At 36.2% G+C, this 24,887-nt stretch overlaps 1 protein-coding gene across 2 annotated transcripts in view; it reads left to right on the forward strand.

The window, feature by feature from the left end:
- The first annotated feature begins 428 nt into the window (after positions 1–428).
- The window catches only part of ARMC2 (armadillo repeat containing 2), a 39,386-nt gene continuing 14,927 nt past the window's right edge, over positions 429–24,887 (forward strand). The window contains exons 1-10 of one of the 2 annotated variants that reach the window (XM_034409124.3): positions 429–561; positions 1,054–1,191; positions 5,809–6,030; positions 7,357–7,429; positions 9,102–9,273; positions 10,889–11,087; positions 14,273–14,349; positions 21,039–21,140; positions 22,188–22,363; positions 24,151–24,253. In XM_034409124.3, coding sequence (XP_034265015.2) covers positions 1,169–1,191; positions 5,809–6,030; positions 7,357–7,429; positions 9,102–9,273; positions 10,889–11,087; positions 14,273–14,349; positions 21,039–21,140; positions 22,188–22,363; positions 24,151–24,253 — 1,147 coding nt within the window. In that variant the 5' untranslated portion in view covers positions 429–561; positions 1,054–1,168. Of the gene's footprint in view, positions 901–1,053; positions 1,192–5,808; positions 6,031–7,356; positions 7,430–9,101; positions 9,274–10,888; positions 11,088–14,272; positions 14,350–21,038; positions 21,141–22,187; positions 22,364–24,150; positions 24,254–24,887 lie in introns of both variants that reach the window. The other variant, XM_034409123.2, reaches the window with a different exon arrangement.

A 24,887-nucleotide genomic window follows, 5' to 3' on the forward strand; every position in this document is an offset into this window, starting at 1 on the left:
ACACAGCCAACTGAATTATTTTGAAAACTAGTAGACTAGCATGAACCAGTCAGGCTTTATATGTGATTAAAATTAAAAGGGAAAGCTACGTAATTCATATTTGGGACAAATGAATCTGCTGAAGTTTGGGCTGTGTAATACTGGCTACAATATTCTATGATCGCAGTTGTATGTTATGGCAATTAAAAGAGAAAGAGAAATATTTATGGGGAAAAAATAATTATAGACACCAGATAGTGCTGCTAAAGTAACATTTAGAGTTATATAAGGAATATACAGTACTGTTCATCTTCTGAATATTTTACTACTCGCCTTTATTTGGGGGCGCACCACAAAATAAAAAGAGCACAAATTACGGGCACAATACAGGCTTCACTTAATCCCACTGAGCATGCTCACTCCCGGCTCACTAGTTACCAATAGGCGAAGGGCAAAGGCGTCAGTCGACGCTATTGGGCATGCTCAGCTTTTCTGAGTTTGCGCAGTATTTAATAAAAAAAAAGGGGGCAATTTTCATGCTACACCAGCTACGGCGAGAGAAGAAAAGCAACTCTGATTTGCGTACGTGACGACCCCCCGTTTCTCGTAGCGTTCTCGGTCGAAAGCTTTTATTTTCCCGCGATAGCTTTAAGCTAAGGAGCGAAGAATCAAGGGAAGGCTTGTAATGAAGGGAGGCCCGTGCGTGTACGGTTGCTATGGTAACGGGTCGCCGGGAGCTTGCCGCGCGGAAGCCTGGCGAATTGCGTTCGGTTTCCCGCGCGTGGGTTGAGCGTGCGCGGGCATAAGTTGTGTGTCCCTTGCCATGGCCAGCGCGCGTTAGGAATCTGGCCGATCTACTATGGCAGGTGCCTCTTCGCACTCTTCTCGCCTGTGAAACTTTGATGGGAATGACTGATGTTGGTGAGATTCAGTGATTATATACAGTAACCATCAGCTACCAGGATCCACCGAGTCTTAGAAGATAGTGAACATTAAATATGTAATTGAAGCGGGGCAGTCTCGGAAACGTAGGAAAGGAAGGACCCTATTTATTTCACCTTTCTTCTCTTTTAGACAAATGCTGGAATCAACTTGCATTTCATCGTAATGCTTGTCAGTAATAGCTAATAGCGAGTTTGCAACAAAGCAAATGGTGAATGTGCTTCCTTATATCAGAAGTTAATGCAGAATGTACAACAGATACGTTGCCAGGTTAGTATGACAATGACAATGCTCACAAACCATGCAGAAACACACCTAGCCAGCTGCATTTTAGTCTAGCATCTTGCATGATCAGCTGGTGAGGTGGTTTATGTATGTTGTAGTTTACTGTCTTGTACCAGGCCAGAAAACGAAGTAAATTTTGATTTAGTTAACCATGGGCTAATACCTTGGGGAAACACCTGTCAATATAGAGTAATTTTGGAATAATTCTGAGCTCATCTGTTAAACTTTATGATATTTCCTTAACAAAACTGTAATGAAGCCCCCCGCTGTTTAGGAAGTATATATGGGACAGTTTCTTCAGGGATTGAGAATTTAATAGGCTGAGAGGAATATATATCTAAGAAAAAGGCTTAAATAGAAAATTGATTTAAAACTATGATGGGTAGGAGAGCTGAATCTCATACTGATTCTTTTAATCACGCATGTATTACTCAATCTGTTTTCTCCATATGCATCATAGTGTCTTCCAAATGTGTGGAGAATCAGAATCCTCAGTTCCCATGGCTATTGTTCAGATGTTTGCAGATTCTGAAGGTGTAAAATGGGGAACTACCATATGATCTGAGTGTTTGCCATCTTCCTAAATCACGAAGTATGATTTATAAAGCACAGAAGCCAGAGTCAAACCAAATAATCCACATTATGTCTTTTGATGAAAATAGTTCACCATAACATCATATAACCTCCTCCCACACCCGCAAACTCTAAAAACAGCACAGCAAGCATCTGTTTGCTTGTAAGTATCAGTTGAGGGAAGAGAGGAAATTGAACTGGGAAGAATAGAAGGGCTGCTAACCTTTTGGTGCTGACCTTACGTTAAATTTCTTACAAGGAGGGATAAGAATTTAGGTGATGTATGTCATGAGTTTTCAAATCCTCGTTCAACTATCACAAGATGAAAGAAAGGTATGAACACAATTGTCCCTCTCAAGATGATTTTGTTCTTTACTCTATAACCTGTGTTGATTTAAGGCCATGAGGTTTATCTCTCCGTGCTATTTAACAAAGAGACTATTAGCAGTGGTTGGAAAAAAGGGGTGGAGATTAAGAATAGAATCTGTATTGCTAAACAAATTAAATACCCAGACAACACGATGTTTATTAAGCACTAAGCAATGTAATTAATAGAAAATTTATAACATTTATTAAAAAACAAAACAAAAAAAACAAAGAGACTAAAGAGGATGGGACAGGAAAAAGGTCATCTATTTGTTTCTGTAATTCTTGCATTACAAAAAAATGGTTATGGCTCAGAAATAAATTTCACCACTTGCTTGGCTTATCTGAGTTTGAAAATTCAACAAGGCTGGTAGTGTTTAAATGAAACCATCAGAGAATTTGGAAGCTATAAGCCAAACTTGGGAATTTGAAAAACTTTGCAAAGAAAGGGATGCTTCTGTAACTGTTGCCAATGAAACTGTATTTAAGCATCCCAAAGTTAGCTTGACTCAAGGGCTTCTTTACTGTTGGCACCACATATTTCTACCTAAACATAGAAATGTCTGCATCTGCTGAATTATTTTTGTGATGAGGAAATTAACACTTTATATATCTTTGCTTACTAGGAATCTTATACTGTAATTTTGAATTGTACACAAGGAAAATATTTAGACCCAGGAGTGTTCTAATCTCTGTTAAACAGATCACTGATGATCTTTAATATGGTCAGCACTCAGCAGTTAGGGATGACTTAGTTAATGTGAGCATGAGATTGGACTAAATAGCCTATAGCGACTTCTCCATTTTATTGTTTCTGTGTTTTGTGTTAACATTCACGACAGTGAAAACCATTCAGGAGTACAATTTTAGAAGATGGGCTGAAGATCCAGAAGGATCTTGATAGACTTGAACACTGGGCCATATACAACAAAATGCAACTCAGTGGTGAGAAAAGTAAGGTTTCATACTTGGGCAAGAAAAATTAAATGCACAGGTATAGAATAGGTAGTACCTGGCTCAACAGCAATAACTGTGAGAGGGATCTAGGAATCCTAGTGGACAACCACTTAAATATGAGCCAGCAGTATGTTGCAGTATACAGATTTCTACTGCTTTAGGAAACCCATAGTTCCATATATCCCATATATCCAGTTTTGCTCACCATGATACAAATTAAACACATCAGAGTTAAACTGTGTTCTATTTTTCTAGCTAGATATTCTTTAGGGATACTAAATGCCTAATAAGATCTAGTCAGAATTCTGTTTAAATAAAATATATACTGGTTTTGATGCCAATTTACAAACTGCTTCTAAAAATCTATTGAACGTAAAAAATAGTCTTCTCTGTTGATTGAAGAATTATTATTTAAAATTTCCAACTAAAGCCCTCTTGGATTTCTCACTACTGAGTGCAGCTGGAAAAAATTAAGTTTTTCCAGGGCGGCTTGCTTTTATTCTGTGTTTCTTATTCATTATTTAAATGGTTGCTTAAATAAGGTGCAAAATAATTAATTCAGCAGCTAAAAACAGACGAAATGGACCAAATCAAACTAAATGGAATAGTTGTGTGAGTGGAGCTAAAAAGAAGGAAAGAAACAGTTTGACACTAGAAAATTTATTTGAATTCTCTACAAAAACTGTAGAATAAGATTTTTCACAAGTTCATTAGCAAGTAAACATAGGAATGGATATACTATTACAACTAGGTTTTAATATTTCCTTGTTACTTAAACATAATGCATTCCAGTGGAACCAGTTCACACACATTTACCTACATCAAGTGCAGATATGTAAAACAAGCCAGCTACTCTGTGATGAAATATATTTCTGATCTCTGGGCTTGAAAAGAAATGTATTGGAAACAAGAACTGCAGAAATTACATTGAAATTGGTGTGTCTTTTTTATGCCTTGGCAGTAACAAATCAAATATTCTAAATGGATTGCTGACTAACACAGTGCTTTTTAAAAATTATAAATACATTAAAATAGGTTTTATTGATATATATATATACTGAAAGGGATCGTAGTTATTTTTTAAATTGATTGTTTATTCTTCTAGGAAGAAAAAGGATATTAGCATTTTTCTTGACTAATATTTAAATACTAATCAACAATGCTTATTCTCTGTTTAATAATACATATAGTGTTGCCTTCTTTCTTTTGAAACTAGATTTTTCTCTTTATCATTCAAATCCTGCTAAAATGTCATTATTGCATCACTCACTAAAATATAAACTAATAGGTGTTTAAGTGCTTTTATAAAGCGATATCAGTGTAGTTTTTATTTCAACTTGGAGAATTACCATGTTTGACTGAGAGCATGTAACAGAGATGCTTTCAATGAGTGGCTTTTGTGTATCTTTCATTTTTGTAAAAAGATTTTCTGTGCTTCTTATACTTCTGCGTGGGTTTTTTGTCATTAAGTAGGGCAAGAATAATTGTAGCTCCAGTATCAGAAGAAGCTTTGTATTAGTTGGAACAATTGCTGTTCTTTTTGCAGGTTCAAAAACTCTTATCTCTGAACAATTCAGATGGTCTGTAAACTTTCTTTAATAACATTGTAAGAGAGGGGGTATGCTGGTTTGATTGGACCTTTGGTACTGTAGGTCTAAGTGATCTATAACATTTATTCTGGGGGTATTAAGTATTAGAAGACTTAAGATGACATGCTGCTTTGCTACTTGTAAGTCTTTTATCAAACTTTAGATGTGCAGTCATTATTTCTTACTTCGACTTCTAAGGCATTCTGTTGTGTTTCTGACTTATTAACTCTGTCCTGCTTGGCCCAGTTCTTCCACTGATAAGTGCAAAAATCAAGATGCTTTTTCGCATAAAGCATTAATATGAGAGAAAGAAAATGAAAGCCCACATTTTTTCAGAAATGAGATAAAGTTAGGCAACATAAAGATATTTAAATGAGACCTTAAAAATCCATAATACTGTGATTAGCATTAATGGGGAACCTAGGAATCTGATCTGTTTTCCATATTTCGATTAGATCATATTAAGACTATTTAAAATAGCTCTACTATTGAATAGGTTCCAGAGATTGGAACAAAATTCCATAGGTTGCTGCAAAATGCAGCAATTATGCTTGTTAATTAACAAATAATATTACGATGTTTTTATTCCAGTATGGAATTTTATTCCAATATGGAATCTTCACTGATTCCATTTGCTTGTTGTTTCCCAGACTTAACTCTAAATGTTGGTCTTAAGCTTTAAAGCTTTGAATAGCTTAGGGCTCTAGTTAACTAATAGGCTGACTGTCTTGATATTCAGCTGTGAACCTGCCAAGGTCCAATTTTATTTTATAAGCTCTATGTGCTTCAAACTTATCAGAAATGTTTATTGTAGTATATATGTCTTATGTGTATTTGTTAATTTCTTGCTGAAGGATATTCATTACAGTTGGAAGTTGTATATCATAAATGTATGTATATCAGGGTACTGTATTGGAGAACCCTGTCATAGTATGGTTTTTGCTTATGTATAGACTAGACTGATTATGCTAATCTGCAGTGCAGACAGATGGCTAAGCAGCATGGACTAATGTCCAGTATATTGGGAACTACTAGGATTAGATGTACATTACTGTGTAATCTGAACTCTAAAAACTTACATAGGAAATAATCCTGTCTTTAATAATTTTCTGTGCAGCAATATGCAGTCTTCAAAGAACAAAAATGTAGACTATTCAGAAGCATTCTATAAGCCTATATTACCTGTCCAAAAGACTAGTGCTGAGATCATAAATGAAGCACGAAGTACACTAAGGACATTAAGAACTCAAAGGCCATTTACACCAAGGGATGAGCGAAGGAAACTTTTTGGTTCCACCTCTTCAAGAACACCTGAAAATAGACCACCTTCTGCTTTTAGGTATGAAAAGGGGGGGGGGATACTCTTGTTCATATTGAACATAGGCTTGAAACTTACCTGAGTATTTGTGATGACCCGGGGCGTGGCACGAAAGCAACACAGCCAGAGGATAGGCCTAATTCCCCTTTAGAAACTCCCCAACTTTGCCCCCAAATGTCCCCACATTTACTACAAGTCCTGGAGCAAAGCTCTCACACGCATGTTCAACAGCCTCTGGCTACGAGTAGTCCAGTAAGCAAGGTGAGCAAAGCAGTAACCAAGGCCAGAAGTCCAGTAAGCAAGGTTAGCAAAACAGTAACCAGAGCAAGAAGTTCAGCGAAGCAGGCAATCTGGGCAAGATCCAGAGCACAGTAATCTCCAGGCGTTGGCAAGTGCACACGAGGCTCCACAGATTCAATGCTTGTTCCCGACAAATGCCCCTCCCACCGGCATCTCCTTACATCTCAGTCCCCAGCTGTGCCTTGTGAAGGGGGGCAGGGCACTCTCCTACCTCATAGCTGGCTAAGTCTGTGTTGTTCTTGCCTTCTCTCTTCTCTTCGTGCTCTAGGATCAGAAGGGGGTTGTCCTTGCTCATTGCCTAAGCTCTATCTCTCCTGCTCCTCCCTGTCTACAAGCCTTTCTAATCATGAAACGCCCTGCCCGGATTGGCTCTGCCCTTCCCCAGTTTCTTCCAAAGCCAACGGAGCCACCCCCTTGATCTCTGTCAGCTCCTGTTCCAACTCATCTTCCCCTGCAGATTTAGGCGCTGACGGGGGCATGACAATATTTCTCATAATTCTCAATTCCAAAAATAAAAAAAAAAACAATTTTGCAGTTGTCCATATCTTATTACAACATAGATCCTCTAGAAATATTTAAAGTTACTCACTTCTAAAATGAAAATTCCAATCCAAAACCATTACTAGGTTTGTGTGTAGGAAGCTAAAGCTGCTGCAATATACTGGCTAAAACTTTTCTTTTTTTCTGTTGGTTTTGTGATTCCAGAAACAATTGCTTATATAGGAGAAGCTTTGTCACTGAATGGCTAACCACTGTAATTATTCATCACCACACACAGAAGGGACCAAAACAATAACAGCGTTAATTCTTCCACTGAATTTACCAGCTAGGAATCTATGAGATAAAACGAATATTTTTGTTTTTCTTTATAACAAAGGATTTTTATCCTTTACATGTTATTCCAAGAAAGAAGTTTGAGGTAAATTAAGCAACTTGGCAGTAAAAATATTTTCACTGCATTAGTGACACACAGAAGGAAATCTTGTGGTGAAAAACACACAAACAGCTGTGTACACATTGATTATTATGATTTGTTTTTCATTCTAGTCTCCACTCTTCAAGCTTTGAGTCAGTTGAGTCAAGACCTGTCTCTTGTGCACGCCTCAGCCCACTGGACCATGTGCGTATTTATTTTTGGCAATGCTTCTACACTCTATGCCCAATTAAATCTTGACACTAAGAAAACCTGTAATTTGTAGGGATTATGTAGTGTGATGCTTAAACCTACTGCCATAGTCCACTGGAGATTTTGTCATCTGCTCAAGATTGTGACCTGGCTGGGGGTATGCATCAAGGGGAAGGTACTCGGGTCACAGGAGGGGCAAAGAAGATTGAAGAGTTGCCATCTTTATTGTTATTACCAGGCAATAAACTGTAGGTTCAAAACAGGAGAGTGAATTTGCAATTTGAGAACAGAAAAATATATTCCACAATTAGCCTAAAGCAACCAGATAGTTCATATCTAGGCCAGAGCCCTTAGCTATCACTCGCTATAAAAGAAGTAGCATACTTTTTCTGTGACCATTGGCTTCCCCAGTGATGATGGTGGGTAGGCTAAAGAATCCTCTTGTTCATGAGAAAAAAACCCTGAGCTCCATTCCTTTGATTCAAAGAACAACTGCACCTTTTGTTAATTATATGATCGAGCATGAGGGTAAAGAAGATAGCTCCCGCTCAGAAGGACTAAATACTGTATTTTTTGCACTATGAGACGCACCAGACCATAAAATACACATTAGCTTTAGAGGAGGAAAACAAGAAAAGAAAATCTGCCTCTGCCTCCCAGCATCCATTCGGTATTCATCTGGTTAGCATCCTTGCAGCCGACAGCCTGGTCAGCTTCAGCATGTTATTGCAGCCCCAGCATGTGGCTTGTCAGGGCTCTGCTCCATTGCGCCCACCACCGGTCAACTGAGCTGGAGTCAACTGAGCTGGGATTGCTGGAGCCTTCACTCCCAAGCAGCTGATTGGCGGTTGGATCAGCCTGGAATACTGCCAATCAGCTGCTCTAGGCGGGGATCACCAGCACCGATTGCTGCCTTCGCCGTTCACCGTTCATCATTCAGTGGCGATCCCCGCTGCCTAGAACAGATGATCAGCAGTATTCCGGGAGGCCAATCTAACCGCCAATCAGTTGCTCGGCAGCGAAGGCTCCAGCGTTCCCTGGTGGTGGCGAACAGTGGCAGCGGTGAACTAGTCACTGCTGCACCAACCCCCCTCCTCCCCCTCTGCAATATTCGCTTTTCAGACATTTCCACCCACTTTTTTGGGGGGGGGAGTGTGTCTTATAGTGCAAAAAATACGGTGTTGGTTCTTGCATTTTGGGAGGATACAATCAATAGAAGACTTAGTTATAGAGTACTTAAGTCCTGCATTGTGATCCCACCCTCTGCTGGAAATCATTTGCTATTTTTCTCATTTTGAGATTGTTTTACAAGAATTTCCCATATCATTTGCATTCCTAAAAAAAAGTGCATTCTGTGTGCATTGGCACATTTTGTCAATTTTACCCAATATAATAAGACTGTGGCATATATCATGCGAGTGATATGAAAAATGGTTGCAAAAAAAATTTTAAAACTGGAGAAATAGCTCTGCCTGTTGGGAGTTAATAACATGATTAATGTCTATGCATTTTTACAGAATTTACTTAGTACAGTCCTCTTTAGTTTTGGTTCAAATTCTGTCATGTCCAATATAAACCTTTGTGAGAATATCTTCTAAGGAATTAGGAATTTGCACTCATGTGGTTGAATTATTCATATGCTACATTAAATTTTGTTTTGTAACAGAAGCCAAAATTATTGTCATCAGCCTCTAATTATGAAGACTATTGTGTTTCTCCAACTTTATCACCAATGGATTCAGAGGAGATCAGAAAAGTCAGCAATGCTCGTGCAAAGTTGTTTAAAACTGTTTCCTGTGGAAGTCTACTTCCAGATAAACTATTTCTTCCCAATGACTGTAAGAATACTAATCCATAACTTTCTCTATAACACAAATCCCTTTTTAAAATAATGAATGTAGCCTTTCAATATGAATCTAAATTTCACTCTTCCATCAATAAACCTATTGCCGATTTAATCAATGTAACTCTACATATATTTCCACCTTAGAAATAAGCACTGTTCAATTTAGTAAGATTCACTCCCAGGTAATTTTTTTTTTTTAAATTTGATTTATATGCCGCCCTTCTCCGGAGACTCAGGGCGGCTTACAGTGCGTTAAGCAATAGCCTTCATACTTTTGTATATTTATACAAGTCAGCTTATTGCCCCCACAAACTGGGTCCTCAATTTACCTACCTTAGAAAGGATGGAAGGCTGAGTCAACCTTGAGCCTGGCGAGATTCGATCTTACTTTAATTGCAGACAGCTGGTGTTAAATTACAGTGCTTCTGTCTGTTGAGCTAAACCAGGCTCCTTGATGTATGTATGATATTATAATCTCCATATATTAGTTTGAGCTTTAAATTACTGTATTTTTTGGAGTATAAGACGCACCGGAGTATAAGATGCAGCTTAGTTTTTGGGGAGGAAAATAGGAAAAAAAATCTGCCTACCAGGTATTAATCTGGCTAGCATCCTTAGTCTGGTCAGCTTCAGCACATTAGTTTGCTGATTTTGAGTACACACGCTTTTTATCCCCTACTTAGGGATAAAAAACAGCTTTTAAAGCACAGCTAAGAGTCGGAGGGAGCAGGCAAAGCACGGAAGATTGCTTCACTCACTAGTACTTCAGGGCTGAAAAAAAGCTTCGAAAAAGCTACATTCGAAGTATAAGACGCATCCAAATTTTCAGCCTCTTTTAGTGGGGGGGGGGGGAGTGCGTCTTATACTCTGAAAAATACGGTAGCCATCAGTCCATTATGCTTTCAGTCTAGTGAATGATCTTGCTAGAAAGGGGTAGAGGAAAGCCTCTTCAGGAGGTTTTACACAGTTGAAATTTTGTTGAAAGATTTTTACAAACACTTTAAAAACATTTATATTTCTTTAGAAAAATCTTTGATGCAAGGAAAAACCAATCACCTCTGTTCTTTATAAATGTACGTTATGCAGGTAGTCCTGGACTGAATGACTGTTCAAAGTTATGACAGACTTTCCTGGAGGTATTTACAACCCAGTTTCAAAATGCTGATGGCAACTCTTCCCCCCCCCCGATCACATGACCACAGGTTGTGTGCTCTCCCATACTTACAGGCATTAGCAGGATCCCATGGTCACGTGACTATGTTTTTTATAATGTAGTTTTGCTGAAAACCAGGGTTTACTTCGGTTTTTTGGCAAAACCAGTCCGTTGGTTCGCTGAACAATGGCAGCGTACATTTAATGACCACCACCAAAAGATCTTAAAATTGGGTCAGTCACGTGGACGGTCTGATTTTTGACTTTCATGATTATGAGTATGATGGGCAGACTCCATTACGGTTGTCAAGTTGAGGACTACCAGTAGTTGTTCAGTTGCAGTTAGAAAAAACAGCAAATACATGAACAACTCTTATTTCTGAACAGATGTTGTTAAAAGCTATCTTTCTGCATGTTTTACCTAGTGAAAATATTGCAACTTTTGTTTAATACAGGTAAGAGGCTGTATTTTGAAGAGCATTTTATTCCAAGGAGTGATCATGAAAGTTTTTCACAAAAGCTGCCTGTCCAGTTCAGCGTCAGGGATGCCTGTCTTCCACTAACTTATGTAGACCATCATAATAAGACAGTAGGAGAAGAATTTTTTCCACAAATGAGAAACATACCATTTCCAGCACAATTCAGCAGGCAAAGGTCAGTATTTTTTTTAACTTTACCATTTTCTCCACATATATTGTCCTGGAACAGCATTCTCCCAGAGATTTGCATGGCTCCCAATTTACCATCTTAAATGCATTAAAAACACATTTCCATAGGCCTTAGGTTAGAGTAAAGCAGGATCGGGATGGGGTGTTATCTATTTTTTATCTCTGTGGGTGGGGGTGAAAGTTAGCTACTGCTTCTCCTGGATAATATGTACTTTGGAGTTTTATTTCAAATATTACTGTTTTTCTGTGTTAAGTTGTCTAGAGTTGTAGAAGTTGGGTGGCCTAGAATTTGAAATATAAATAGATAGATAAATATTTTTAGATCCAGCTTCCTATACAACAATGTCTCTAAGTTACTTTCAAAATATACAATAAGAAATAAGTTAAGAATACTATTTTTAAAAAAAAACACCATACAGGAAAAACAAACAAACAAACAAACAAGAAGAAAACTTCCTCCATATGGAAGAGGCCAAGATCAAGGGAAGGTATAATTATGGGTAGGTCAGGAATATAAACAGACAACTAGAAGTGACTTTTAGATTCTGTCAATTAATGTCTGGATCAGTATGATCGAGCCATCAAAATATCTAGTCCCAAGTTGGTTCGGTTCTTACATGTCAAAAGCAAAATTTTAAATCTGGCTTTACAAACCAGCGTAGTTATTTCAACAGAACTATTATATATAAATACCCAATTGCTCCATTGTAGCTGCAGTTTTAATTTCTGCCTCAGTTACAAAAGTAATGTATAGAGCAGGTTATAGCCATTTAAATTCAAAATTATCAAAACAAGGACATCATTAGTAGCTGTTTGTGTTCAGGAAAGGACAAACTAGTTGATATACCAATTGAAGCTGGCAATAGCTGCTGCCCCCTGCTCTCCAGTACAGAGGTTACTTCAAGGTGTACAATTTACAGTGTTGATTTTAGGACCACTCGGATCTCTGTTCTTTCTGAGCGAATGCATAGGATTGAGGCCTGAGTTGGATCTATATCATTTCATTATATGCTCTAAAATAATTTGAATACCATAGTATGCAAAAAAGTTCAGAGTGTTCCAAAATTTGTTTTTATTCATTGTATATAAAAACTGAACTGAGAATTAGTTTTCGTACCCAAGTGAATATTTGGTTGCAAGAGGATTGGCATATATTCTTCTTTATAATTGCTAAGAGTAAACCTCCTGCAGACTGATAATAGTTAAACGTACTCATTTGTTTGTATATTTATTTTTGTATTTTACATTTTAGAATTATTACGTCAGTTTGTTGCAGTTACCTATACCTAACCTAATTATGCTCTGACAATGTATTTTTACCTTTCCTTACTCTTTTTAAGCTACTTGTTTAAATGCCAAAATTGTTTAAGCATAATTCACCGACAATATTAGTTGTACCAGTAAACTATGAAATCTTAGGTGCATTTCCTTTTAAATATAGAATTTACACTCATAGGTAGGCTAGGTTAAATGATTCAAGACAACTCTAATTTTAAATGTCTCAACTGACTTTATCTTATAACTTCATAGGTATGTATGTGATAAATGTTGCTTATTTAAACAGTTATTTAAACATTTAACAGCTTATTTAAACATGAAATAGTAACACTGTTCCTAATGAATGGTTTTAAATCGATTTAGAAATAAAAATTTTAAAATTAAGAACTTCCTTTCTATAATAGATATCAATTATCCTTATTTCCAAACTTCTCTAAGATAAATCAGGTGCCTTTTTAATGAAAGTGTTTTGCTTAAGACTGAAAAGTAGAATTGGAACTCCATGTAGGTTTTTCACTTTTCTACACATTACAAAGTGAAACTGGAAAATGTTGTATTTGTGAAAAAACAAAGGAACAAAGTTTAAAACTTTTAAAAGCTAATGTCAATACCTAAATGTTGCATTTATATCGACTGCTGATCAACTAGTGTCTATGGAATGTAAGGTTTCCATGCTTTGTTCCTTATCTTGTGGTTTACATTTTGTGTTACATGATTGTAGCTGCTCAGGCTCAGAAGCCTGAGCAGAAGTTTTTATGTTCAGTAATGATGACCTCTTGTGGTATAATTCTTTTACTGCAACATGGATAGATTAAATTTAAAACACACTATGAAATCGTGTTAACTACATTACGTAAATAAATGAAGCCAATGCATTTAATACTAAATCATTTATAAAAGAAGAACCAGTTTCATTTCTGATATGAGGAAACAAAGTAGAACTCTAAGAGGAGGTAAAATATTTTGTCTTTTATCCCATTTATATTCCCCTGTTAATTAAAAAAAATACATGTGGCATATAGGATTGGGTATTGCTTTCAATACCCATTGACCAGAGGATATAAATAAATGCTCAATTTCCTTTCCTCAGCTTATCCAGGGGGAGAGCAAACAGACTTCTGCTCCTTTCCTTCCCAGCTGCTCCCCAAACTGGTTGTGGTGAGACAATTTAGCTTGAGAAACAGGTGGTTTGGCCGCCCACTCATTCTCAGTGCTGTATCAACTCTTGGTAGAGTGTGCTAAAAACAAACCCCTTGGGAGCACTGATCATCTAATTGTGAGTTGCAGTTAGCTGTAATGAGTGTTGCCATCCTCTGACCAAATTAGATTACATGAGATTTCGTTGGATTGCAAGAGAAGGGTGAAATCTTTAATCCAGGAGTGTCAAACTCGTGTTGTCATGTCATCGTCACGTGAGATTGCAACTTCCCCCCCTTTGTTAAATGGGGGGTGGAGTGGCCAGCGTCTGACACATCTGGCCCATGGGCCGCAAGTTTGACACCCCTGCCTTACTCTATCAGAAAGTTATTAATTTACTTGCAGCAGTTGGTCACAGTGGTTGATTAAAAGTTATGATAAATAATTTATATAAATGGAATAAAAGATATTGATGAATATCCCTGCTCAGTTTGTTTAGTAATTGGCATATGAGAGAGAGGAAGAAAGAGTGTATGTAATTTTGGTTCCTGAGGAAATCCAAATTGTTTGGATGCAGAGAGATCTAGTAGCATAGTTTGTGTCAAGGTCATCAGTGTTAAAAGGGGCTCTCTACTTAATAAAATGCATTCCCAGTTTAGTGGATGAAAGGTCAGAGTAAATATTATACATGTATTCATAATTTTGATGGCTTTTTGGCATTTTTAAAAATTACTGCTAATTTCCCCCCCTTTTTAGTGACCAGTTTAATAGACAAGAGTCTCCTTTATCATATCCAGACTATACTGAAATGACTAAATCTGCAACTAAATCAGGTACATATTACATACTTAGCCCATATATAATTTTTCATTGTAATGTAATGATAAGCGAATGAACCTTGGCAAGCCAGAGCAAAGCTTTAGTCTTAAGTACTCTTCCCATGTGTCCAAAAGTCAAAAAATAATATTTGACTTAACCTAATTGTTCACAAGTCCTGGTTTGTCATAACATACAAAGCAGGAATTATGTTGTCAAAACATTTGTTAAAATAAAACTAAATGTTAATTTCTTTCTTCTCCTGATCTTTGGCTTGTTCAAGCTCATTTGTGTTGGATATCTTGAGTTAGGCCTGACTCCTGGAGATTCTGTGGACAATTACCCTCCATCTTGATTTGTTCTTGGGGAAAATCTACAGTTATTCTATGGACATTCCAGGGTTATCTCTGATTTAATCTATCTCTACTTTGCCTTCCTATCTTCTACATCTCTCAACTTTACCAGTTTAGTAAATTTATCTAGTTTCATCCTCATTTCATCCTCAGCTATCATTGCATGCCCAAGATTGAGTTTCTGCTTGGTAATTATTGCCTCAGTGGAATAGTCTGTCAGTCTTTCTTCCAGCATGGATTGATTGAGTTTTTCTTGTAGTCTGGGGTATTCTTCATATCTTTGATTCAGATGTCTACCTTTTTTCATTCGTTTTTAAGTTCCTAAGTGACTATTGCTTTAATTATTCTGCTATGTATTGGCATAAAAATATACATAGTTTTTATGATATTTTATAAAAGTGCCATTGCTTTTTCCTAGAAATAGTCTCTTTATTTCTTTAACATATTGTTCAGCTCAGGAAAACAATTATATACTATGTCCAATATTTACATTCCGTTATGATAGCTAAGCATACTGGTTAACATTGCTTTTGTGAATATCTTACATTAATACAGTTTTTAACCTTTCAATGTATGCTTTCTTAGTTAAGTTTTAAAAATCTTATTTATTTTTAGTTTTGTGGGTGTCATTCACAAAAATAAAACTGCTAGTGCTTTAATGTCCAGTTTGAATTTAGTGTGGCCAGCCAGTTTGATGTAGTGGTTAAGGTGCTGTCCTAGAAACAAGGAGACTGAAAGTTCTAGTTCCGCCTTAGGCATGAAAACCAGCTGGGTGACTGTGGGCCAATCGCTCCCTCTTAACCCAATCCACTTCTCAGGTTTGTTATTGTGGGAAAAATAGGAGGAGAGAGGAGAATTAGGTATGTTTGCAGCTGTGAATTACTTATAATAATAAAGATGGGATAACAATTTAATAAATAAACATCCCAAACATTTTTCCCAGTCATAGAATGATGTTGGTTCCTTGATATTTTGGACAGTTGAAGATGCTGGATGAATGCTGCACATGTAATAAACACTAACATAAATAAGATTTTGTTCTTTGATCATACTTTTTTAAGCGAAGTTTTTTTCATGAAGATAAAAGCTTATGATTGACTAGACATTTTTTGTATAATGTTTATATTTCTTCTGGTTTAGATATCTTTGTTTTGTAAGAGTCTAAGGTAAACAAAAAATAATATATGATGGTAAATTGTACAAATTATTGGAAGGTCAATCCTTAGACTTTTATTTGCCCTGGGAAATTGGCAGAGATGGGATGAAAGACAGTGAGGTGCTTGAAACTTGAAGGCAGTGACAAAGTGTTTAATTAAAAAGATGATTTAATTATGCAAATTGATTGCATAATTATTGGGCAAAGTGTTGGAATTAATCTAGCAGTGCTAGATTATATTGATTAGAATGAATAATCGTGTTTTAAATTTATCACAGAATAGAATCAATCTTTGTTACATTGTAATATGATGAGAATTGTAGAGCAGGAATGCAGTGTCGCCCAGTGGTTTATCTGTGGAGGACTTAGAAACCGTGGTGTTACAAAAATTCTAGTCCTTAGTTGAGAAATTATATCAAAGTGATATTGGGGATTTGTATTCCATTCCACATCATTAAACAATATAATATGAAGTTCCGTTGTATCCCTCATGTTTGTCAACATTTATCTGAAACACTTGAGATTTGTCATCCAGAAATTTGGATGTATAAAGTATCATTAATTATCATCCCTAGTGTCTAGACATTTTAAGGTGGAGAAGATGGCTAAAATGAGACTTAATCTGGCTCCAGAAACAGCTCTATAGAATCTGGGATCCCAACACTAGCATAGTCAAGGAAATCTTTGGGTGTGGCTTACATGTCTCTTCTAGGAATTGCTACCAATTATAATGTTAATATGACTTAAGGAGAAAATTATTAAATGCACAAGGACTGCTATACATCAGACTGCTTTTACAGTTCATAAATTTCACTTGGTCAGATGAAATGATCAAATGTAGAAAATTAAGCTATCAGTGCTGACTACTGATGCATTTCTAATCCCAATTAAAACCGATGGTTCAAATTTGAAGCAATAAACAGTTTAGACCAAGCAGCTTATTCTATTGCTTTCCAAGTTCCTGTTATTCCATCAAGAGCTTGTATATTCCATCAGGAGCTTGTATATTCGTATATGGCAATTTTTGTCCTTAGGGGATATATTAGGGTGAGAAAAGCCAATGGCTTGAAGTCATCCAGTGTGTTTCCATGGCGGAAGTAGACTTTATTTATTTATTTTATTTATTTGTCAAGTACATATTAGATAATATATATAAGCATAAGCATGAATTGAATACATAAAATGAATACAAATAAAGGGAACATTAGGACAGGGATGGTAGGCACGCTGATGCTCTTATGCACGCCCCTTACAGACCTCTTAGGGATGTGGTGAAGTTAACAGTAGACAGTCTTAGGTTAAAATTTTGGGGGTTTTGGGATGAAACCACAGAGTCAGGAAGTGTATTCCAGGCATTGACCACTCTGTTGCTGAAGTCATATTTTCTGCAATCGAGTTTGGCTATACAGAAGTCTATGTAAATTGCGTCTATTGCTTTGCCCTGATCGAGATTTGTAGCCCATATGTTTTGCAATGTAGAAGTTGTAGATTACAGGATAATTTTTTTCTGAAACCAAATTATTTATTAGAGAGTAGGTTGTTTGTTTCTAGGTGGAGGGTAATGGATTGGTTAATGATTGATTCCATGACTTTGCGGGTGACGCAGCATAAATGTGAGTAAAATAAATAAAAAATAAATAAAGAGATTGGTTTGTAATTTTCAACTAGACTGGGGTCTCCCTTTTTGAAGATAGGGATGACCGTGGCTAGTGACCACAGGTTGGGTAGGGAGCTGGTCCTGAAAGATTTTTCAAAGATTATGCTCAGGGGTTCTGCTATAGAGTGGAAAGCTTTTTTAAGAAATATGCACATAGTCCATCAGGTCCAATAGATAGAGATGGTTTTAGTCTGCGTAGTGCTTTTTCAATGTTATTTTCTTGAACCAAAATCTCCCCAGTTCTGCTCCAAAATTGAAATCATTTCTCCAGAGTTCTTCATACAACTTGTTAGTTAAAAAAGGATTTCCGAGAATCCCTCTGCTTACCTCAAACAGACACAGAGTGATAAGACAAATTGAACACAAAAACTGGCAATATATTATTTATTTATTTATTTATTTATCGGTTCAATTTATATGCCACCCTTCTCCGGAGACTCAGGGCGGCTTACAATGCATTAAGCAATAGCCTTCATACTTTTGTATATACCTGCTTAGTAGGGCTTTCGGACCCCCCCTAAGCGGTGTTCTTTTTTGTACAAAGTCAGCTTATTGCCCCCACAAACCGGGTCCTCATTTTACCTACCTCGAAAGGATGGAAGGCTGAGTCAACCTTGAGCCTGGTGAGATTTGAACTTGCAGTAATTGCAGGCAGCTGGTGCTATTTAACAGCACTTTAGTCTGCTGCGCCACCAAGGCTCTTATAGCTGGTCCTTATATAACAGAAAAATTGCTATGGACTCTCTTTTTAATTTGCCTTTAGTCTTTTGTGGAACCCTGGGGTTTGAAGAAACTTGCATTACACCATTATGATCCTGTTGTTTTATTAGCAACAATTAAATGTATGTTGTAGAATCTGCTGGGTTGTATTTTATTATTAATTTCATTAATTTTTGTTTTTCATTGAATTGCTCTTTATTACCTAAGAGTGCCCCCCCCACACACACATGTGCTTTTATTCTTAAATGCTTACTTGGGGGTTATAGGAAACCCACAGCATTTACATGAGCACTTTACTACCTTCCCTTTTATGTTCCTCACCAATTAGTATTCACTGATTTTTAGTAAACCCTTTTCCCATCTGTACATGATATGATCACATTATATTATCAAATTTGGACTGTCTTCTAACTCTGAAAACATGGTTGGAAGAAGTGGGTAGGAGCCATTTATTTTTTCTGTCTTGCACTGAAATGTCTTGTTAGTCAGGGAAGAGAAGCAATAAAGCGCTTCCTCCAGCAGAGCCTGTGTTTCTTTCCCAAAAAATCATGCCGAACTCCGCTTTGACAGAATTCTAATTGGGCTGGCTTTGCCCATAGTTGTAGATGGCCCAGTTGGTAGAAGTAAGCATTTACAGGTAGTCCTCGACTTACAACAGTTCATTTAATGACCGTTCAAACAGCACTGAAAAAAGTGACTTATGACCGTTTTTCACAGTTACAACCTTTGCAGTATCTCCACAGTCGTGTGGTCAAAATTCAGATGCTTGGCAACTGGTTCATAGCTATGGCAGTTGCAGTGGCCCAAGGTCATGTGATCACCTTTGCTGCTGACAAGCAAAATGAATGGGGAAACCAGATTCACTTAACAACTGGGTTACTAACTTATCAACTGCAATGATTCACTTAACAATTGTGGCAAGAAAGGTCGTAAAATGGGGCAAAACTCACTTAACAAATGTTTCACTTAACAACAGAAATGTTGGGCTCCATTGTGTCGTAAGTTGAGGACTACCAGTACAGAGAGAAGTACCAAGAATAAGGAGGAAAGAGAAGGGAAAGACATAGCATTCATGGGTGAAGTGTAGGTCTCAAGGTCTTTCTTTGTCTCAAGGTAGACATTCATGGTTTGGTTGACTCCTCAATTTGTCTATTATCTCCCCAGCTTGACTTACAAGGGCATCCATGAAATCTGTCCTGCCCAGTGATTTCAGAGTGAATTAATATTTCTCTATAAAGGAAAGCTCCTCTGCTATTTTAAAGGTTATTTATTTCTATGGCCCTCCTTGGCATAATCGGTGGTGGTGAAGGATCTTGCTCATGTAACCGTAACCTTCCCTAGATTCAATTGATTTAAGCTGACACTGATTTCCAATATAGCCATAAAGAAGACAGTAGCACTGCAGGTTCAGAAACCCTTACAGAAAATGGCTTGTCTAAACCCTTTTGATTCAGAACCAGGTTTGGTGTGGAAATGACCTTGATCACCCTGATGGACTATTTGTCCTGAGAGGGGGGGGGAGGGAGAGAGAGAGAGAGAGAGAGATGGGGAAGTATTGATTTTCCTTATTCTCAGTAGCTTTTGACACTATTGATTGTGGTTTGTTTTTTTTATAGCACTTGAGGGAGTTGGGAATGGAAGGCATCACTGTTACCTTTCTATATTCTTTCAGACGGTGGGAACTCTTTGGAAGTTGGTACCATTTTCCATATTATCTAATATCCATTTTATTGGGTACCAGTTAAAGTGACAAATGTGTTATCTGTTGACATTTGAGTTAGACTGTATCAGGTAAATCACAATCTGACTAACCAGTGGCTTTTATGTTTTCCCATTTTCACTCTCCCTAGAACATGCCCAGAACATACTGGGCATGTTCTAGGTATGTCTCTGGACTAAACTCGTGTGGAATGGACTAGTTGATACAGCCTGTTCCAAACACAGGAATATGCATGGAATATTTTGCACATCCATGTAATTTTGTTTCCCATGTAATTTTTATTTATTACATGTGACTTTCAAGAAGATTGATATTAGCACTTTGCTACATTTCTTACTAACTTGGAAAGAAGGAATGGAAGAGATTTTAAGCCATACTGAGCCATATAAATTTATAGCACATAATTTTATAAATAAAAATGAGTGCCATTTGTGTGTTTGTGTATGTGCACGCATGCATACACATGTAATTTGATTATTTGAAAGAAAATAGAGATTGGACATGACATGCCAGATCATATTTGGCAAGGCTAAACTCTCCAGATTGATCTATTGTGTGTTTACAGGCACTTTGCAGTGCCTCAGCTTTTTGTGCTTTTACTAAAGAAAGATTTCTGTGAACCAAAAGAAAATGTTAATTTGTTCAAGTGGAAAACTAGCAATTCAGTACTTATTAGAATTGTAATGATTCTCTCTGTATAGTAGGTAGATTTTTAAGATAACTAATGTTCAGTTATCTGAAACTCAGTGTTGCTAAGGCTCTTGAATTTTACATGCTAAAAACAGCAGCCAATAAATGTAGACCAGTGTCATTTTTGTGACCAGCATACAAAGCTGTGGTTATATCAATAAACCACCGAGAGAAGGAACTTCTGAACTTGTCTGTCTTTGCTTAAGTTTCCTGTTTTTCTTCTTTTTATTACTGAGACTGTTGAAGTTAGATTACTAAGAAAATTCTGTTGAAATATTTATGTTTTACCTGAGTGGTGCATACTACTATAGAACAAATTACAGTCTTATTAAATGTTTTGCCATAAGTTTTGTTGTGTGACTTATCTGAAAATCATTGTTAATGTATCTCTTCAATAATATATGTTTCAGAAAATAGTTTGGAAACAAATGAAATGGAAGAAGAAGAAGAAGAAGAAGAAGAAAGCTATTGGAAAATAAAAGTTTTACCAATTTTACATATATTAGAGATTGGTAAATAATATAGTTCTATAAAATTTGTTTGGGTTCCATAAACTAGACTTTTCAAGGCTTCATTGTATTCATTATTTCTAATAATATTTTTCCTATTACCAATTTTAAACAGTCCCATTGCTGGCAAGATAGCCTATATTCCTACTCTTAGTTTGGACTGGGGGCAAAGTGGAATGGAGATATAAAGATGTATTTGCAAGGTTTAAAAGTCTATTGCAAATGCATACGATAAACATTCAAAGAGGCTGTAAATATTAATGACATGTACTAGAAGTAGGCTATCTGGTACATTTTAGATGTTTTGAATGACAAATCCCATATTGGGAGTTAAAAGACCAAAACATAGACACTACCATATTTGTGGGTTTTTTTTTAATCATAACAAATACAAGCCATTGCTAAATGCAACACTAATTCTGTGATTCAGTTTTTATGTCTTAGCATTGTATATTGTGCTTGCTTAGATTAGTGTTTAAGAATCAGGTAGGGGAGCTCAAGATCTGCAGTAGGCTTTCAGTGGCATATTTGAGGCCACACTTCAAAAATAAGTAGAGCCATGGAAATGGTTTTAGGAATTTTAAGGGGTGAAATGAATGTCCTAAGCATCTGCCAAGTGTAATATATTCATTTCACTCCTTCAGCTCCCTCATCTTAACATCAGTGCAAAGAAGCCCCATATTTTTGATCCCATATATCTGAGAAAACTTTATTGCATATGAAAAAGATGCTAGCAGGTTACAGATGGCCCTAGTCTAGTTGCCTCTAGTTGAAGAAAAATGCATGCTGTTTCTGGGAAAGGTTTGGATAGTCACATAAACATCTATTAGAATGATACTGACCAAAAGCTATTTATATAGTTTTTACTCCAGGATCATTTTCAGGAGGAGTATTGAAAGGAACTCTCCAGTTGAGTCCATAAAATTTAAAATAGCTGTGTTTGTTGGTAGTGCAGGTTTTGTGGTATTTGTTTAAAAAAAGTTACTTTCTTCCTCTTTAAAATACTTGATCACTAATTTTACTTTCTGTTTTTTTTTCCAAATCAAATAGAAAACAATGTAGAAAGCCTCTGCGATGCCTGTACTATTCTTTACCAAACATTGGAAGAAGGAAATATGCTTGGCAAGCGATTCAAGAGGCGAAATTTACTGTTGAAGATGTTATATAAATTAGTTGATGTTACTTCCGATCCTCTTGGCTTGAAATTAGCAAAAATCATTCTGGGTGTAAGTTAAATCTGTTATACCTGTTACAGAATGTAATTCTATGATACTTGTATGAAAGTGGTAGTTATATCCTGAGAAATACGACTAAACGTTAACTACTAAATCATTTTTCATAAGAGATTGCAGAACTCAACTTTGCATTGTTTAAAATTACACTTTTTTTTTGTTCTATTGTTAAATTTACTTAAAATTTAGGAGATTAACAGTGCAATTATTCCTTTAGCTACTTAGAATTGAGTTTACTTCCAAGTAAATAAATATAGAATTTCACAATAGTACACAATAATAGATAAAAATACCATGTGCTCACTCTAGTCAATTTTTTTGAACTAAACTGTTCAACCTATACCAAAAAGCAGCTACACTTTGTGAGAATTTTTGCTTTCAAGGCATAACAACAAATGTATTTACTTGAATACATTTACTTGAATCCTAGAATAAGTCATAAACCACATTCCCTGACTTCTTACTTGATTGGTTGAATATCGAAGGGATAGATAGCAGAAGAAACTTGAGGAAAACAAATATTCATTATTGTAGTGTATGGTATCTCTCCTAAACCATTCAAAAATTTATATAACATTTTTAGAAAGCGCTGGCAACAGTTACTATCATATCATGCTCGTGTAATTTGTGATATACTATTTAATTTATTTGAAAGTATGTTTGTCATAGTAACTAAGACATTTGTCAAGACCTAATCATCACCTAGTAGCTATGTAGTAGCTATAGAAATTTATAAGAACTTGTTACTAGGTTTTTAACCATTTCCTACTTTCAACAACTTCTCCATTCACACATTCAAAATGGTATGCTGGATTCAAGTGAAGGGAAAATCTATTCATTAAGGAAATTCAGATTCTCTATATGTGTGTGGGTATGCAGTATATATTTGTGGATAACAATGATTACATTTTTCTTCCTGTAATGTAGTGCCTAAAGCAGGATTATTTCAGTTAGAATTACCCAAATGCATATAACATGGAAAACTGATTTAATGTCATTAGATTAATCAGCATCTCGCAGATGGTTTTATAATCACATTCCAGTACATTGCATGTAACAGGAAGCCCTGTTTTATATGATGTAGTATTGGTGTATAAATGGAGGACATTTCCTAAGATTGTATTGAAATTTGAACTTTCTTTCTTGCAGATTTTTCTGTCTCCAATAATTTTGGATTAGATAAATGGCTGTTACATGTTGATCATTTGATATGGGAGCTCTTATCTGAGTACTTGTTTTGGAATATGTTTGAAAGTTGTGATAAGGCTGCAAATGTTTCTAGTTTCAGTTACGTGCAGCATGTACATACAGGTAGTCCTTGACTTACAACCACAATTGAGCCCAACATTTCTGTGGCTAAGCAAGACTGAGGTTAAGTGAATTTTGCCCCATTTTACGATTTCTCTTAACCACTGTTGTTAAGTGAATCACTGCAGTTAATTAAGTTAGTAATGCAGTTGTTAAGTGAATCTGGCGTTCCCACTGACTTTGCTTGTGAAAAGGTCACAAAAGGTGATCCCATGACCTTGGGACACCACAGAAATATGAAGCAGTTGCCAAGCATCCAAATTTTGATCACAGGACATGGGGATGCTGCAGAGGTAAGTGTGAAAAATGGTACCAAATCACTTTTTCCAGTGTGGTTGTAACTTCGAACGGTCACGAAATGAATGGTTGTAAGTTGAGGACTACCTGAATATGAGAGCTGCTTTTAAAAGAACAGCTAAAACATAATGTGTAGTTATTTAATATGTATTCTCTTTTTCCATTTTTCCTTAAAGCTGAAAGTGAGTGGGAAGAATCTGCTTAATGTTTGCAAATTAGTATTTAAAATCAGCAGAAGTGAAAAAAATGATTCCCTTATTGAGAATGACCAAATACTGGGTAGGTAAATATTCTGTTCTGTGACTGAGTAGGATATCTTTTATAATGTGGAAAAGATAATATACTTGCTGTTATGTGTGGGCAGGGGAATATGAAACTGCCAAATAATTCAGTATAAATATGATTTCATTCTGCGTTTTGGTGTTAATTTTTTTTCTGTTTCTGATTTTGCCTATCCTAAATGCGTTAATGTTTTTGAAGCTAATGAAGCTAATATTAGCTAATCAGAAATACAAATATTATTACTGGGTAGGAACTGGACATAAAAATTGTAGCTGGAATCGAAGAAAAATATATAGAGAGAGATGAAAACTAATCACCAGGCTTATTCTTTGATCTCTGTTTCAACATGGAATCTACGTAACGTATTCCAAAACCCAATTAGAAAGATATTGTTTGACTTCTTCTCCCTTCCCACCTGATTTGGCTAAATGATATATTTTTCCTGCATCAAAGATTGCAAGACATATTTAAATGGTGAATGGGAGGGAACTTGTTATAATCCTAATTTGCATGAGAAATTAATACTTTGCTTATACATTGCATACAATTCTTTCATCTGGAATTTTGGGGCAAGAAAATGGAAACACTTTGAATCAGATTATTGTTAATCAGACTTTTAAATGATCTTTTA

Source organism: Pantherophis guttatus, chromosome 1 (genome assembly GCF_059756535.1).
Source record: "Pantherophis guttatus breed Tessera chromosome 1, ASM5975653v1, whole genome shotgun sequence".
Classification (NCBI taxonomy): domain Eukaryota; kingdom Metazoa; phylum Chordata; class Lepidosauria; order Squamata; family Colubridae; genus Pantherophis; species Pantherophis guttatus.